Source organism: Polypterus senegalus, chromosome 15 (assembly GCF_016835505.1).
Source record: "Polypterus senegalus isolate Bchr_013 chromosome 15, ASM1683550v1, whole genome shotgun sequence".
In the NCBI taxonomy this organism is placed as follows: Eukaryota; Metazoa; Chordata; class Cladistia; order Polypteriformes; family Polypteridae; genus Polypterus; species Polypterus senegalus.
This window is the reverse complement of record NC_053168.1, coordinates 3046930-3065297: the sequence shown is the minus strand read 5'-3', so window position 1 is coordinate 3065297 and position 18368 is coordinate 3046930. Positions and strand designations below refer to the sequence as shown.

Below are 18368 nucleotides of genomic sequence, written 5' to 3'. Positions count from 1 at the left end.
ACAAATACCTATACCTAATTATGAAAATATATATCTAACAAAAAGGACTTTGGGGAGGAGGGGGCACATCAGAGAGGCTGTAACAAATGCAAACTATAGACGTCGTGCCACAAGATCTGAGCCAAGCGGTAATTCAGAGCCACGTGGACTTGTCCTTCATCTTCCTGACGTGAATCAAACAGAAGAAAGAATAACCAGCGCCATAGTCACACAAGTCACCCCAGGTCAGAGGTCAGCCCCCGTAGGTCACCCACCTGTATTCCTTGTCTTCCTTTCTGCCCTTTGGCACCCCGAACAGTGCTGTCCACGCCTGGATCACCCTGCAGAAGACAAGATACTACATCAGATAGAGGAATTGCTGGAAAGCTAAAGAAGCCATGCTGCTTTTTAACATGAAGAGGGGATGGAGGGGAATCCCAAATGGGAAGGGTAGAGCTTTATATGCCCAGAAGACCCAAATAATGAAAGGACAGTGGGAGACCACCTATCAGGGCTATGGACTCCCCTGAAGTGCTAGGTGGTGGCGTCTCTGTGTTGGATCGCCCATCTGCGTTAGATCAGATTAGGTAAACTTTATTAATCCCAAGGGGGGAAACATAAAAACAAAGATACAAACTCATTGGACAAATAATACCACCAATCAATTGATAAATGAATAAATAAAATAAATCACCCCCTGAGACACTCGAGTACCTCTGAGTCAGCCTGGGAACTGAACTGCTACTGGTCAGGCTGGCAGGGGTGCCGTCAGAGGGTGCCCAACTATGAAGGGCTTCCATCCACCCCCATCCTCCCAGAAGTGTTTGCCTCATGCAATGTTGTGGCACTGGAAAATTCTCTGGCATAAAGGAAGCCACCTCACCTCAGGGAGTTGGGGTTGGGAGAGAAAGGGGAGATCACACACCTGGGGAGTTGTGCTGGTGGTGGCCTTCGTGTTAGAAGAAGCTCTGGAAGGGGATTTTTGTAAAACAAAACAGTAACAGGGACTTGTGGGTTGTGTCTGGGATTTGGGGGTCTGAGATTCTCCCTACTGGCCACAAAACACCAATCTACATCGTGAAGCTTTGAGGCTTTCTTTGTATTTGTGCCGAACAATATTTAAAGCTTTGAAGCCTCAGCCCCCCTATGAACAGCGACATCTGATGGTTAAGTGAGGTCAAGGCGAGCTCTCAAGAGCACAAGTGAAGCAGCACTCACTGTTTCAGTCTCATGTCACCAGTTACAGGTCAGAAGACTCTGTTTATTTTATTCTGCTGAGGTTCTCGTCCATTTATAGTATTTAACTTTTGAATGCTGCGTTCCGCTGTTAGTCGCCATCTGTCACCAAAGCTCTCCACATCGCTGTCTCCTCATAACCCAACATTGTTGAATAAGAATGATGCATTTTATATGGATAGGCTACCTGTTAACTTAGAGCCAAAGCTGTCAAACCAACAAAATGCAGTCAAACCGATAAAGAGTACTGTGATGCAATGATGACGTTCGAAGCTTCAAACGTCACGGGTCATGTGACAGCAGTGTTTTGACCCAGTGAGTCGACTCGCTACACTTCACATTGACTGACGCAAGCTTCGCCACTTCGGGATCATTTTCCTATCTCTACCTTTATGTGTAAAGTTTGACATTTTCTGACTTTGGCTGCCACTGCCAACATCTCAACAAAAGTATCTGTCACCGGCCTTGCAATTATTTTTTTCTCCAGCCTTTGGAGTTTTTTTGGTTTTTTCTGTCCACCCTGGCCATCGGACCTTACTCTTATTCTATGTTAATTAATGTTGACTTATGTTTATTTTTTATTGTGTCTTCTATTTTTCTATTCATTTTGTAAAGCACTTTGAGCTACATTTTTTTGTATGAATATGTGCTATATAAATAAATGTTGATTGATTGATTGATTGATTGAATAGCAATATTCCCTCACAAAAAAAAAAAAAAAAACAAATCTTAAAACCCCCAAAACCTCATTGTAGTGAGGTTTGTGTTTTTCAACTGCAAAGTCAGATGACAAATGAGCTGTCGTGCAAATTTAGCTAACCAAACGGCAAAGGAGAGACTCAGCAGTTACCATCCTCTCACTGCTTGTAAACCCTGGTGGTCATCGTTATCACGGGGGGTCGCACCTGTGCCTCTCCACAGCATGCTGACACGTCAGATGGTGGCAGGACATCATAAACTATAATGAAACTCTACTTTGGGTTAAGACTTGTTCACTTACAGGGTCCCCTCTGAGCCCATCCTCTCCACGATCTCCTGGAAATCCCCTGACACCTCTGAGGCCCTGAAATGAGAAGAACATAAGAACACTCACTGAGGCAGGCTGTGCTCTAGGAGTGTTACTGAGAATAAAATCAAAATTCAGAAAACCGGGGTGTAACGAGCCATTAGTTATAAGAAACATACGACAGGAGACAATTCAGTCTGTAAAGCCCGTTTGTTTAGCTAATTGGTCAGCTGTCCTGACATCTCATCTCGATTCTTCTTAAAGGTTGTCAACTCCAAGTCTCAGCAGTTTCTTCAGAGTCCCACAGCTCTTTCCTGGCTTCCGTCTCAAATGCACTTCTCCTTAAGTCCACTGATGTCCTCGAGTATCTGAGTCCCCCCTAAGCTGAAAGAGTTCTGCTGGATCTCCTTTATGGGTGCCTTTGAGGATTTTGAAGACCTGGTTGAGGTCCTCACAGAGTCTCATTGTATTTTAAACACTAAAGAGGTTAAATTCTCTGACATGTCCTTAAGTCCTGGGGTTCACCTGGTTGCTCACATCTTCATAGGTTCAAGTGCTGCTAAGTTTTTCTCGTACCGTGGTGTCCAGAACTGCACACAATACTCCAGTTGGAGGATACCACCCTATAAGCAGCATGTCCTCCATAGTTGTGAGCTCCAGAGCAGGTACGGGCACTTCAAATGGTGAACTACAAAGCAAGTGTGAGCAGTTTAAGAGAACGTGACACGGAAACGGCCAAATAATCGTCAGACCTAAAAAAATGTTATCGGAAGACAACAAATTCACATAACAATATTTCAGTCCTGGATTTGCACTTCTTGCACGTGACAGAATCAACAGAGCCATCTTCGAAAAAGAATTTCTAGGCAACCTCAAGCACCCAGCATTCCAAGTTCACACGTTGTGCTGTGTGTTTAGATTCTCTCTTCCTTCTTTGGTCTTTTCATTTTTGTATTTTTTTTTTCATCATTTTTCCATTCCCACTATCAATAAATAAAGGCTTTCAGGTGTTCAACTTCATACAACAATTCTATCACAAATAATCGTTCAAACAATGGACTTCTGGTGTCTAGTCCGCCTCATCAGGCCATCGTGATCTCCTCCAGCATTGTCATCATCTGACGGAAGGCGCAGGCCGCACCGTGTCTTTAAAATTTGACTGTAATTATGGCTGTCCGTTCTCAAGTACGAGTGGTCAGTACGTCGGACATCCTTAACCTGGGGACAGTTTGTACTTCTGGGGGCTTATTACATATTTTGCAGAACATAAGGCAGGACTTTTGCTTTGTGCCTATGGCTTCTGATTACTGGTTTGTGCTTTTCGCCCTTTTGTTTTTGCTCCTTATACTCCTTATTGCCTGCGCCACCACCACCTACTCAAAGCATCATGATGCTCCAACATTGATGGATGGATTAAAAGCCAGAAGTCTACGTGACCATCATCATCATCAAGCCCTCCTGTGAGAACCCTAAATCCAAAGAGGACTGTTTCACTTATGTGAGGTAGAATGCCCAGAGGGGACTGGTCAGGCGGTCTCATGGTCTGGAATTCCTACAGATTTTATTTTTTTCTCCAGCCGTCTGGAGTTTTTTTTTTCTGTCCACCCTGGCCATCGGACGTTACTCTTATTCTATGTTAATTAATGTTGATTTATTTTGTTTTCTTACTGTGTCTTTTATTTTTCTATTCTTAATTATGTAAAGCACTTTGAGCTACTGTGTGTATGAAAATGTGCTATAGAAATAAATGTTGTTGTTGTTGTACTGACTTTTAGGCCATCTTCTGGTTTTATCTTTTCCTATTTCATCCCCTGGCCATTTTATTTCAGTTCTCCCTTTTGGCTCCAGCATGCTTTGGGTTGAATGTTAATCCACAGCCGTCTCTCTTCTGTCCTTGAATCCAAAGCTTCCTACTGTGTGCCACCGTGGCTTTTTATAGATGGATGCCCACACAATTGGTAGGGGGCTTGTGCCTTTGAGAACTTGGTGTACCACAGAGGGTTTGCTGTCAGAATCTGCTTGACTTGAAGGACTAAATGTGAGTGAGCAGCAGTCAGACTTGAACTACATGGTGAGGAAAGACCAAGACAAGAGAACTCACTTACCTGATTTCCAGGGCTGCCAGTTTCTCCAAGGCTTCCAGGTAATCCGCGCTCACCCTGAGTTCATGAGAAATAAAACAAACAGGTATCGTGAAGAAAATGGCCAGACACAAGTCGACGATTATGACAATATCACTCCTAAAACACAACACCTCTGCATGGTGGTGGTCTCAGACCGATCCAATATGCACATACTGGTGTCTTCTAGGCTTTAAGTGATCTGTTTGAACTTAAGACTCAAAAGCCGCTATACTACAATATTGGTTTGCACCAAGGAAGAGCAGCCATCTTTGTCATTACTGAGGTTATAAATGGGGCCAAATTCCAACCCCTGCTGAATAAAAATATTCAGAAACAGCAAAACAGGAACAAGAGACCCTAAAAGGTTAACAAACACCAGGCAGAGAGTCACTGGTGAGCTGCACTCATGATGGCTGAATGCAGGGACTGCTCGTGTTGTGTACAACATGTTTAACATCTGCAGGACGGCTTTCTGTTGTTCCTACCACACCATCTAAATTATTGATCAAGGGAAGTTATTTGTTATCAACCAATCAGCTTTAAACCTGCTGGCCTCTGACATCACAAACCAGGAAGTGCACCAAAAAAAGCACACATAAAATTGACCGTTTGAATTGGAAAAAAATCCTCTGTGCTCATTCATAAAAACGTGTAGCTGACAAATCAAAATAAAATTTGGAAGGTAACCGTAGAGAAATGATAGAAACAGACCAAGAGATGTCACCTCCGTTGAACTTGTAATGAGGGACGGGAAACGAAACGGTCAGACACAAATCGATCATCGATACCCATGAAAGAAAACACGAAGGGGAAATGAAACCTGGAGAAAACGCTCTACTTCATGGATAAACTAACTGCTCGAGAAGGACGAAAGGATTAAACTATGTTGTGGAGGTGCCATATTTATAGCAGAACTTTCACATGTTATTGAAGTGCCAACCGTGGCAACGTGAGATGTAACTGCATGTTGTGTAAATAAACAATTGTAATGACAAATAAGAATTAAACTGTCCAAATGAATAAAAAAAGTAGCTTCAAACCCCAGCAAATGGATTCTCCATAATAAAAATCATCACCTGACGTAATCCTCCTCTCGATGACCTCACCAGGGGCCTCATGTATAACGCCATGCGTAGAATTCGCACTATAACATGACGTAAGCACGAAAGCCAAAATGTACTTACACACAGAAAAATCCAGATGCAGGAATCTGTGCGTACTCCAACTTCCACGTTCTTCCGCTCCATAAATCCCAATCAGTGTGAAAAGTAACGCTCGTGCGCGCGCCTTCTGTCCCGCCCCAACTCCTCCCAGAATTACACCTCTTTGAATATGCAAATCAATATAAATTGCCCTTAAGCTCAGCCTTAAATATAAGAATTTCAGCGAATACCAAGTGGAGGCAAAGTAAAAACATACTATTAGTTCAAATAAACCGTAGAATAATCAACAAAAGGCAGTCGATCGAGTGACATAGCGTGTTGGAGAAACTTGAAAACTCACGTTCACAAAATCGCACAGTGCCGGAAATAAAAAAGAAGTCACATATCAAAGTCGCCGTGAAAAGGCGAGTCGTAGCCCACCGTCTGAGCTTATTAGGGTACAGACAAAAAACAAATAGGCACACAGTGGGGAAAAAGGCACGAAATGTCCACTTCAATCTCGAAATTTCCACTTTAATCACGTAGTTTATTTTGTCATTAAAGTAGAACATCATAAACTTCATCTTAAAATCGTTTAATTAACCAGTTTCTCAAATCCCATCGTAACTAAAGTAGCACGTTAAATACTTTGTTTTGTATTTGATCTTCAATGTGCTCTGCGTGTGAATCACGATGTGTTTCTGTTCTTTCTCTTTCTCCGACAGGACACAGAATCCATGACATTCGTGATATTACAGCTCTCTGAATAACTAAAATACTGAGATGTATACGTGATCTCATTTTCATGGTGATAGGAGTTAAAGTACTTTATTAAACATGAGAACACGATGGCGCAGTGATTGTTAATTTCTCCCACAAGATGCTTGCTGCGCCGTGCGCGACCTTCGATGAAATAATTTATTGCAGCAGTCCTGTCTCTTTCAAATGTACTAACCTTCAATTCCTGTCCTTCCTTTTCTTTCCCCAAATACCCAATCGCCACTCAATCAGCTCTGTAACAGACGTTAAGCCATTTGTAAGCTTACAACGAAGATTCTTCAAAACTTTTAAGGAACATTGAAATATCTTCATAGTACGTGTTTAATTATTTTATCCGTCTATCCTTCCAGTGTCGCGCCAGTCTCAGTAAATATACAGCGCGAGGCAGGAACAATACTTGAACTAGCTAGCGCTGAGGCACCGTGTCCTCACATAATTATTAACAACACAGATTATTTAAATGAAGTTAAAGTTTTATCTGTATAATATAGTAAACATATTTTGCTGCATTTCACCTTAAAAATGATATCGTCATCATATGTAAATACGCGCTTTATAAAGTGGCTCAGGTTGTGAGATATTATAAGTGTAGTGCAAGTTTACAGTGGGGTGATTGTACTTATAAGTCCTAACAGTTCTACAAGGAGCAATTGATTGAGTGCGTTTATAGTTCTAGGGATGAAACTGTTTGTGAACCGCGAGGTCCGTACAGGAAAGGCTTTAAAACGTTTTGCAGTGGCTGAGGTAGCGTGTCCATGAAACTGTATACCGATAATTCTCTTACCGATCAGCTGCTGCTGTGATTCCCACTCAGATACAGTGATATGAATACTCCGAGTCGTGCAGTGAGAGTAATATGGAAAAAGATGATCTGCTGTGGCAACTCCTAACGGGAGGAGCTGAAAGAAGAAGAAGAAGGTGCAGTGAGAGTAACAACGCTAAAGCAGTTATGCTATTTGGAATACTATGGCTATTCCCTTGACCATTATATTATTACAAGTTAATTACAATCAGATGCCTTACACTAATAAACAATATGAGGTTAGTTTCTGTGTATTTATAAAGCCGCATCAGGAAAATAAGGAGTAATCACACAGGAACAGTACCATTGCTGGGTGCCGCCAGTCTGCAAAACCGAGCGGAGAACTTGCGTACGACAAGGCATGAGGTACCGTGGAAAAGTGTGTGGCTTTACGCCAAGTGTAGGTTTTATACATCGCGATTTGAATGTGGAAAAGTTCTTACGCAACATTTCTGTGCATACGCACCGTTAATACATGAGGCCCCAGGAGTGCGATCATCCAGGGAATAAAAGGTGAAATCCAGCAAGCAAGTAAGAACCATGAAGATCCTTAAATGACTCCTCAGGACCATCAAATATTCTACTCTCATACCGGGTATTATATATAAACGTCTATGGGTGGACTTGTGTGTGTCTGTCTGTCCAGCCCGGAAGTGCGAGGCTACAGCATGACACTCAAAGAAAGCAACCCTATCATCAAAGTGAAACCACCGACAATAGAGAAACTCGCTTAGCTGCTGATACACAAGCGAGGCGAGCACATTGGCAAAACGAAACTGCAGAGGAAAGAGAAGCTCGCTTAGCCACTAAAGCACAACCGATGTGACTGATTGATTGAAGTGCCAGAATCCATGGTTTCTAGGAGCCCGGGCTTACACAGCTAATCCCAAATAAATATGTGGCAAACCTTCAGTTCATAACGACTCTCCATTTGTTCTCTAATAGCAATCACCTCTTCCCCAAGGCGACGGATCTCCATAACAGCATCAAACAGCTCAGAGTCTCTCGTGATTCCTTGGTAGATGTGGAGAGGGCGTATTGAGAGGATTAAGGAAACCAAGAGACGTCACGTCAGGCAAACTCATCATGAGGTCAGAACCAAACAGGCCGTCAAAACCCAGCAAACAAAACACAACAGCAAATCGAAAGGCAAAGAAAAAATAAAAAGGAGAACAAATCTTGAACCAGCAACCCTGGGGAGCACCAAACTGGAGGATTTCACACAAAACCTCAGCTCAAGACCCCCTGCTTTTATAGGCATCACATGACTGCTGCATGGCAACTGACACCGAGAGGAGGGGCCAGAGGCAAAATGCAGGCGGGGGCAGAACCAGATGTGTGTGTGGGTTCCAGCCAGCTCCTGATTGGTTGAAGGTGAACGCCTGCCTCACAAAAACAGGAACAACAGAAAGCCGATGACATCAGATGTCCCAGTCATTTACAGTGTGACTCAAGGGAGACTTGGCGTGCCCTAGGATTCTTCATCCAGACCTGGCAACAGTGACACTTTTACATTAATAACTTAAGTACCATCTCGCCGTTCACACCGTCAATTCCACTTTCTCCATCTTCACCCTGCAGAGAAATCAGAAATGGCCATTATTGTTTTTTACAATTTTTTATTGTACTTACCAAAAACATATTCAGTTTTCATTTTAGGGTCATAGTTGACGTGTCAGTCACAGAGGGGTATAAGACAAGCAGTTAATATATCAATTAGTGGGATTAGTACTACACATTGTCTCGCATACTATTTCTATTCTATTTATTTATTTATTTATTTATGTGAATTTCCCCTTGGGATTAATAAAGTATCTATTTATCTATCAATTCTGCTTATAAAACTGAACACTCAACCCAAAAGATGGATGATTTTTATAACCTGTTACCTCCCCTAATTTGCGTGTAGCGATGATGGAGAAACATTTTTCATTGGAGATAAAAACATTTCCAATCTACGGAGGGGCTTAACAAGGCAGCCAGCAGGTCAGCTGGTCACGCAGAGCCAGACAACTACAAGGGAATTTGGGTTAAAAGTGGGCGGGGACAATTAGGCAGATCACTGAGCCAATCAAACGCGGCGCTCAAATTAGAGGCAGCAAAGAGTAACGGTGCACCTCGTCCATCAAAGAACAAGCTTCTGATTACAATAAACTGCCCACAACTGAAAAATCTCCTAAAAAGACCCCAATTAAATATATAAATGTGCATCGTGTTTGAGGAGAAGACTTTACTGGTGTTAAAAATTGAGAGATTATACGTTCAGTCGAGGCCGATTCCCATAAACTTCTCCACTCATTCCGGTCTTTGACAGCTTCCTCCAGTTTTTTTGTGCACATATCAGTGTAACCCTTGACAATGTGGAGTCATCACGTCGCATTTTTTTCCACCCACCATTCTCAGCATCGCTAACTTTTCTAGTGAGTTGGCTCTCATAACATGATTACATAACATAACATGACTCTCAACTTTGGCTCTCTTGCCTTCTGCTTTGAATTTTGTCTTGAACTTCTCTATTTGTAATTTTCGTTGTCCACATCACATGTCGAACAGGTCGATGGTGTTAAAAATAACTTGTTGGTATCTTTCGGTATACTTCAGCAATTAAAGGCATCATTGAGTTGCTGGTGAAAGTGGACGATGCACTGCTGCCGGCTCTATGTGGTGTCCGTCACTCTCAGGTATGACGATACTGCTGCAGTCGCTGTGAGGTCGAAAGAAATGGCAGCCACGTCCATGTAACGATGAACTGTAATGTGTGCTGTCACATCTCGTAAAAAGGAGGCCACGGAGATGTAACGTTCAGTCCTCAGTCCACCCAAAACCAGTAGAAAGCACCAAACGACACGGACACAACTGAGAAGAAACCACAGAGGGGGATACACAACCACCGACGTCTCACTGCACATCGAAATGAATAACGAAAGTTAACATTACTGACTAACGTGCCATACCTGAATATGGCCGCAGTGTGTTAACGTGTTGTCTATACACTATCTGCTGCTTTTTAATTTTTGAAATGACACCAAGATACATAAACGTATCATGAAGCTCCAGAATTGGTAACAGCAATTTTTACCTTTCTACGTTCTCTCCGCGTCGTCTTTTCTGCCTTTTTCTGTTTCTCATTCTACTGGTCTAACACTTGAGTAGAAATGGGACTCTTCAACCTTCAAAATGTTTCACGCACTGAAGGAAATTGGGGACGGCCTCTTAAGAGGAACCCCTGTGGGCGGAGCCTCTTTAAGGAGTTTGTCCCCAGAGGCGCATTTCTCATCTCATAAATCGTACTTGACCCCACGAGACTAGTCGAGGGCCAACTCAACTGCTAGGGCCGAATCTTGGGCCTAAATGAAACCCCAGCGCGTACTCCGTTTTGGTTCTCATTCCATCTTCTCTTCCCGAAACACACGCAAATTCAAGCTTTTATGTTAAAAGATAGATAGATAGATAGATAGATAGATAGATAGATAGATAGATAGATAGATAGATAGAGTGAAAGGCACTATATAATAGATAGATAGATAGATAGATAGATAGATAGATAGATAGATAGATAGATAGATAGATAGATAGATAGATAGATAGATAGATAGATAGATAGATCTAGATTGACCCCCTTCTTTTGACACCCACTGAATGCCCACCCTACCTGAAAAGGGGTCTCTCTTTGAACTGCCTTTCCCGAGGTTTCTTCCATTTTTCCCTACAAGGTTTTTATGGGGAGTTTTTCCTTGTCTTGTCAGAGAGTCAAGGCTGGGGGGCTGTCAAAAGGCAGGGCCTGTTAAAGCCCATTGCGGCACTTCCTGTGTGATTTTGGGCTATACAAAAATAAACTGTATTGTATTGTATTGTATTGTATTGTATAGATAGATAGATAGATAGATAGATAGATAGATAGATAGATAGATAGATAGATAGATAGATAGATAGATAGATAGATAGATAGATAGATAGATAGATAGATAGATAGATAGATAGATAGATAGATAGATACTTCATTAATCCCAAGGGGAAATTCACATAATCCAGTAGCAGTATACTGATACAAAAACAATATTAAATTAAAGAGTAATAAAAATGCATGTAAAAGCAGACAATAACTTTGAGTAATGTTAGCGTTTACTCCCCTGGGTGGAATTGAAGAGTCGCATAGTGCGGGGGAGGAATGATCTCCTCAGTCTGTCAGTGGAGCAGGACGGTGACAAAAGTCGGTCACTGAAGCTACTCCTCTGAAAGCTTTGCTGTTTTTCGGCTCTTGTTTAAATTTACTGAAAAACTGCAAAGATCAAAACTTCCAGAACTCGAGAATAGTTCATTCGAACAAATTCGAGCTTTTGAAATGAAGACCTGCCCCGCCCCCAACTTTCTATTGGTCAGCTGTTCTGTCCTTAACATAAAAGCTTGAATTTGCGTGTGTTTCGGGAAGAGAAGATAGAATGAGAACCAAAATGGAGTACGCGCTGGGGTTGTTTTTAGGCCCAAGACTCGGCTCTAGCAGTCGAGTTCTGTTTTTGGGAGGAAAGGCACTCCTTAGCATCCACAAAGTTTAAAGAAACAAACAATGAAGCAGGATGTTATTAGAAACCCAAGAGTTATGGTAAGGGTTAGGCGTTTGTTTCGATTATTGTCCGCTGAGGCAGCCCCTAACAGGAGCAGCCGAAAGAAGAAGAAGAATTGGGCTCCAGGGACTCCACTGTATCATCTTCATTGGTCCGACTTCTCGTGTATGCGCTCTTCACTCTGCCATGCAAGTTTGCTTTTTCTGGCACTTCGTGTCATAGTCCGGCTGGGTTTGCTTACCCCCCCCTTTTGCCTCTTCTTTATTTAAGATGGATTATTTTAGGCCATTTGAATGCCCATTAGAGTCAACTGGCTTGTCTAAGGTTAGGGTGAGGGTTAGTTTGGACAACGTGAGAACAGAAAGTCCCAAAAGGTAGCGTGAAATCCTGCCGCCCCCACCCCTAAAATGAAGTACAAAGGAAGGCCATCAATAGGTCAGACGTACCCGCTCTCCTCTGGCGCCTCTCACACCCTAGGAAACAAGAAAGCACACAGCAATGTCAGAGACATTTTAGGCAAAGGCAATCGAGAAAAGAGAAAACAAAACTTATTGATCACAACTACATTAACACAACGCTTAATATATAAAGTAGAAGTCGTCTTCAACGAGCCTTTCTTGACTTTAACCCTTAAACCGTCACATACTTGGGGGGTTAATGCACCCCTGGACGCCAAATACTTTTTTGCTGCACTTTTTAAGGAAACGTCACAATTCACCAAGCAAAAGTGAAATTTGAACGGAACGCATTTTTTTTTTCATGCAAGGAAACTGTAAAAACTATTAAAAAAACTACTGCAACAATCTCATATTATACAGTATGTACAAGGGGCAACTGACGGCACTGATGATATTCAGTAAATCACCGACTATGCCAACTGCGCTTGAACTGGCTGCACGCGATCACACAGAGGCCAACGTTGAGGCCTGCAGGCCAGTCTAGTGCAGCGGCTCAATCCCAGGGACGGTGGTGCCAATTCGCTAGGGGCCGGCAGTGGTCAAGAGCTGGCTGCTCAGCTAATTTACGGCATGGACTGATCAGCTCCAGCGTGCTGGCAAATTGCTCTGTGAAGCGACTATAACCAGTTGCGGCGTTCAATGAACGTACGTCGCCGAATATACTCGGCTCCAGCGTGCTGGCAAATTGCATTGGGAACTGACTATAGCCGGTTCTGGTGGTTTAGAGGTTAATGTGCAGATTGTCTTCCAATATCGTACAATCAAGTGCCTTTGATTTGTCTTTTAAGTGTGTTCACGTGAAACGAGAAATACTTATTGTTGACGTCACGTCCGTCTGTTGTCGTCATTACTTATTATTTGTCTGACGCCTTTACCCGACTTACTCCATTTCAGATACAATTGTTTCCATTCATTTCGGTTTCCCAATGGAGAAACAGGCAGGTGAGGATGGTCACACTGGTGTCAGGGGTGGGATTGTGAGCCCACTACAACTGGTTCCATTTCTTTTGTGTTTCCTAATTGGAGTGAAATGAAATGCTTGTGGGTCATTAGAACGGTCAGCCTCAGGGTCTGAGGTCCGAAGCCCTAAACTCTACTCTTGCTCAAGGTCTACCAGTCTTGTTGTAGGATTTCTGCGAGTGTCAGGAGACGCGTGTGCCGAAGACGGGGCTACGTATGGAATTGAATGTGTCGTGAAATTCAGGAACTATCAAGGAGCGCTGAGAGCGAGGTTACAGCTAGAGAATCGTGAAAAGCAGGAGGTCCTGTGGGGCCAGAGACAAGACGTTAATGGGAACTGGGCAGCATTACCACTCTTACCACAGAATTAATTACGCTTGATAAAATGAAATTACCGTAAAAGAGCCGACTTACCTTTATACCTCTCTGGCCGGAGCACCCATCCACTCCTTGAGTGCCATTGAGACCCGCAGGACCTCTTTCACCCTGAAAAAGCAGAAATTGAGATCGATAAACACATTCACGTAAAAGCCATTGGCATGTTGTGTTTTTACGGAGATCTTTTTGCACTTTCTGCAATGTCAATAACAATGTAAGTTTAAAATGAAACTTCGTTAGACACCCCGAGTCTATTATAAATATCACACATATCGTACTGTATATACGGTGGGCACACAAAGAATTCACACCCTGATCGTGACCACCACATCGTCGTAATCCTGAAGGTTGCTGCTTGTTTAAAGTGCTTTGTGTGTACGTCTACGCTCACCTGCTCTGCGTTTTCCTACAAGTCCTCCTTACCACCACACTCCCCAGTCACTTACTCTACGTGTCGGTGGTTCTCTGTGTGAAGCAAAACCTCCTCACATCTGAGTGACTTTCATCCACGTTTCCAACTCTGTCCTTGTGCTCTTGTTGTGTTGTAAAGTCACAGTCGGAATCCACTGCACTAATTCCTGTCCTAATTTGAAACACTTCAATCAGGTCACCTCGGAATCTCCATTGGCCTAGAAAATCTGCTTTGGGGAAACATGAGAGATGGAGAAGGGGTGAAGCACAGCCACTAATGGGGTCTTCGGTTCTTCTAATGGGGTAGAGGAGAAAACGGCAGAAGATAACTGACATCACGTCCAGTGTCGACGCTGCATGTTTCGCCTATTCTGGCTCCCACCGTACAAAAAGTAACGCCTTCTCTTAAATCACCGTTCATTGATGGACCTAAAATTGAGGGCAATGGAGCTCCGTCTTAAAAGATTTCAGGTTTATTTACACCAGCTCAGCTCAGAGGAGCCCTGGCATCGACAACAGACAGTGACAGATTACTTTTTACATCCATCTTTAAAACTCGCTTATTCAGAGTACAGTCACATGGGCAATAACTATACATAGAAAGGTAGGGAAGGTACAAGATAGATAGATAGATAGATAATGAAAGGCACTATATAATAGATAGATAGATAGATAGATAGATAGATAGATAGATAGATAGATAGATAGATAGATGAAAGGCAATATATAATAGATAGATAGATAGATAGATAGATAGATAGATAGATAGATAGATATTTTTTTATTTTTAAAAAGACCTTTATTGTGAACATAAAATTTGAAAATATTAATAATATACACAGTCAAAACCAAACAAGCCCAATTTTCAGAATATAACAAAAAGAGCCAAAAAATATCAGACCACCACTACTCCCCCTTTACACTTCTCCTACTCCACACATTAATAAGAAAATCAAAAAGTTAATATTTCATTATAACACAAAGACCACCACTACTCCCCCTTTACACTCCTCCTACTCCGCACATTAATAAAAGCATATTGTTGATGCCCACCACTTTTTTATTCCCAGTTGAGCACCAGTTCGCCCCCCTCCACAGCACACAATACCTGATTAGATACTAACATCATCCTAAGAAAACAAAATACAAATACAGAAAACTTAACTAATGTCTCATACATTCATTTTAGTTCTCCATCCTCAATTGAGCAAAGCACCCCTTTAATTCCCCACACATTTTTAAATAACTCTAATGTATTCATCAATCTATGATACGTATATTCCATTATTATTCTAGATCGTACATTTATCTTTAAAATCAAGACAGCATCAGTGGCCCCTGTCCCAGATTGTTTATTATTTCGACTCTTTAAAATTGCTAGTTTGGCTTCACCCAATAGATAATTTGATAACTGAGCTTTTTGCCGATATTTTTTGTTGTATTTTGTACCATAAATGAACATGATATTATTAAATTTCCCCATTAACTTTTACATAATTCACTAAAAACTGAAAAAACTGAGTCTCATACATTGCAAGAATAAATGGAATATAGTTTCTTTTTGTCCACAAAATATACAATTATCATCCCCTTTCTGCTCAATTACTTTTAAAAAAGAATTTGTAGCGACAATCCCATGCAGAATTCTCCATTGCAGGTCAGCCGTTCTTTTCTTACTTGGGGCTTATATAGCTCCCTCCAAGCAGGTGCACTCCCACCATCCACCCCAGATTGTCTCTCCATGGCGTGTCACATACTGTTTTTAGTGCTGCAAAGTGTATAATTTTAATACAATATTTATAAAGGTCCCCCTTTGACAAAGACTTAAAGCTCACGACTTCCCCTTTATGGAATGTCACGATTGTATTGTCGGTGAGTGAGGACAGATCAACAGCAGGGCAGACCTCCATCTCCGTGTTTGTTGCTCTGATCGAGTTGTTCAGCCGATGATAATCTTTGGCCATGAATGATAAAAAACTCTGAACTATTCTGACCGACTTGACCCCCAGTATTGAAGATAGCTCTGCTGGGTCAATAAAAGACTTCTTGCTCTCATCGTAAATTTGGGACAGTGTAAGTATTTGATTTGTGATGAGTATTTTAACAAAACTATCGCTGAACAACAGAGGACATGAGAAAACAGAGTTGTAAACTAAAGGCTCATCAGCCAACCAACCAGATGTATCAAAGTTTCTTTTAAAAACAAAGTGCCATGTTAATAGGACTCCCTTGTAAAAATGGGGTAGGCTGGACAGGTCCATTTTGTGAATGTTCATCACTAGAAGTTGTCTATCAAAACGTAAACCTCCCACTCGCGGAAGAAACCCAATGCCAGCTCTCTCCAACTCAGAGGGTGAGAAACAAAAAAAACTTTCTGCAGAGCCTGAAGTCTAAATTGTGCAACTTTAGAGACAACGTCAATGAGCCCCTGACCCCCTCTTCCAAAGGTAAAAGATTACACTTTGTTTTATCCAGTGCAGGCCAACCCAAAAAAAATCAACCAGAAGTTTCTGGATTCTGTGTAAAAGTCCAGGAGGAGGGTCCCCACTCACAAGTTTGTGCCAAAGCATAGAAGCTATCAAATTGTTACAAACAATCACTCGTCCCCTGTAAGACAGCTTGGTCACAATCCACCTCCATTTGTTCAGTCGCATTGTTACTTTATCTAAAAATCCTTCCCAATTACTTTTGTCCACCCCCTCAGCACCCATCACCACCCGAGATATCTAAAACACTTTCTGTCCCACTTAATTTCTAAGGGCAGATCTGGTGGTGAACTTGCAGTCCAGGATCCAAGTAAAAAAGCAGTACTTTTGGCCCAGTTGATTTTTGCTGAAGATATTCTCTCAAATATCTGTTGACATGAGATTAACATTTTAATGTCATCGTTTGACGTGACAAAAATGACGACATCATCAGCGTAAGCCAAATATTTAAAAGTAACATTTGGGCACATAGGAAAACTCACGCCCTGCAGTTTGTGACTTATCTGACGTAAAAACGGTTCGATTGACAAAGCGTAGAGCATTCCAGATAAGGCACAGCCCTGTCGTATTCCTCTCTTTACTGAGAACGGGCACTCAAAGAACCATTGACTTTTAAAGCCAAAATATTAGTATACAAGAGCCTGATCATATTTATAAAATATTCCCCAAATCCAAAGCTTTTCAGCGTATAAAACAAGTATCGATGATCTACTCGATCAAAAGCCTTTTCCTGGTCTAGAGACAGAATCCCCAAATCAACCCCGCACAGATTACAGGCTGAGATAACATCCCTCAATACAAATATATTATCATGGATTGAGCGGTCAGGCACACAGTACGATTGACACGGGTGAATTATGGAGTCCATCACATTCCTCAGGCGGTTGGCCAAGGCCCTTGAAAAGATTTTGTAATCCGTGCACAATAGGCTCACAGGCGCCAGTGTTGATTTGGCACAAGTCCCCTTTTTTTGGTAGCAGAACAATGACCGCCCTCCTGCAGCTCAGTGGTAGTTCACCAACCTTTACACTCTCCAGAAAAACTGAAAGCATGTCCGGTCCCAGCAAATGCCAGAACTGCTTATAAAATTCTGTTGGAATCCCATCAATCCCCGGAGTCTTTCCAACATTCAGATTAGAAAGTGAGTCAGAGAGTTCTTGAAGACTGATCTCGGTATCCAGATGTAATCGGAACTTTTCTGAAATTGTTGGCAAACCTTCCAAAAACTCGGACATGGCAGCTTCATCAATGCTTTCATCCTTAAACAAATTTGTGTAAAAAGAGACAGCAAAGTCTCTTATCTCCCCTGTAGTGCACAGTTCTTGGCCGTCGGTGTCACGGAGCATATGAATTGTCTTACTCTGTGCTTCCTTCTTTTCTAGACTAAAAAAAAACCTTGTGGGTGCGTCCAGGTGATTGAGATTCTGGAAGCGAGACCTCACTAAAGCTCCCTTAGCCTGCAACTCCAGAAGCTGAGACAGTGAATGTTTCTTAGCTGTTAAAATCTCAAAATTGTCTTTATCAAAACTGTTCTGAAGAGTGGCGTGTAGTTCAGTGATGTCCTCCTCCAGGCTTTTCATATGCTCCACACTCCTCTTCGTCACTTGCTGGGTGTATTGTTGGCAGAAAGCTTTAATCTGAACTTTTGAGACATCCCACCATTGTCTGAGGGAAGTGAATTTGGATTTAGTGAGGGTCCATTGCTGCCAGAAAACTCAAAGCACTGAAGGAAGTTTGAATCATCCAACAGGGAAACATTGAATTGCCAGAAAGACTTAAAGAAAGGTTTTTTTGAAAAGGTGAGCTTTAAAGCCACCAGAGAGTGATCAGAAAGACCGAAAGGACAGATATAAGTAGTAGTGACTGAATTTAAAAGATGCCTTGAACAGTAAAACCGGTCTAACCGTGCCATAGAAATGCGGCCACCCCCCCCTTTGACCCAGGTGTATTGTCTATCTGTAGGAACTTAATCCGCCATACATCTACCAGATCTGACTGCTGTAACAAAGTATTTAATACTCTGACAGAAGCTGGATGTGGCTCAG

The 18368-nt window shown here is 42.1% G+C and overlaps 1 protein-coding gene across 4 annotated transcripts in view; it reads right to left on the bottom strand.

The window, feature by feature from the left end:
- The window catches only part of LOC120515362 (collagen alpha-6(VI) chain-like), a 325957-nt gene that overhangs the window by 158029 nt on the left and 149560 nt on the right, over positions 1-18368 (bottom strand). For all 4 annotated transcript variants that reach the window (XM_039736240.1, XM_039736241.1, XM_039736242.1 and 1 more), the window contains exons 16-21: positions 13463-13534; positions 12077-12103; positions 8599-8643; positions 4327-4380; positions 2216-2278; positions 255-320 (exon numbers count right to left, since the gene is read on the bottom strand). In XM_039736240.1, coding sequence (XP_039592174.1) covers positions 255-320; positions 2216-2278; positions 4327-4380; positions 8599-8643; positions 12077-12103; positions 13463-13534 — 327 coding nt within the window. The remainder of the gene's footprint in view (positions 1-254; positions 321-2215; positions 2279-4326; positions 4381-8598; positions 8644-12076; positions 12104-13462; positions 13535-18368) is intronic.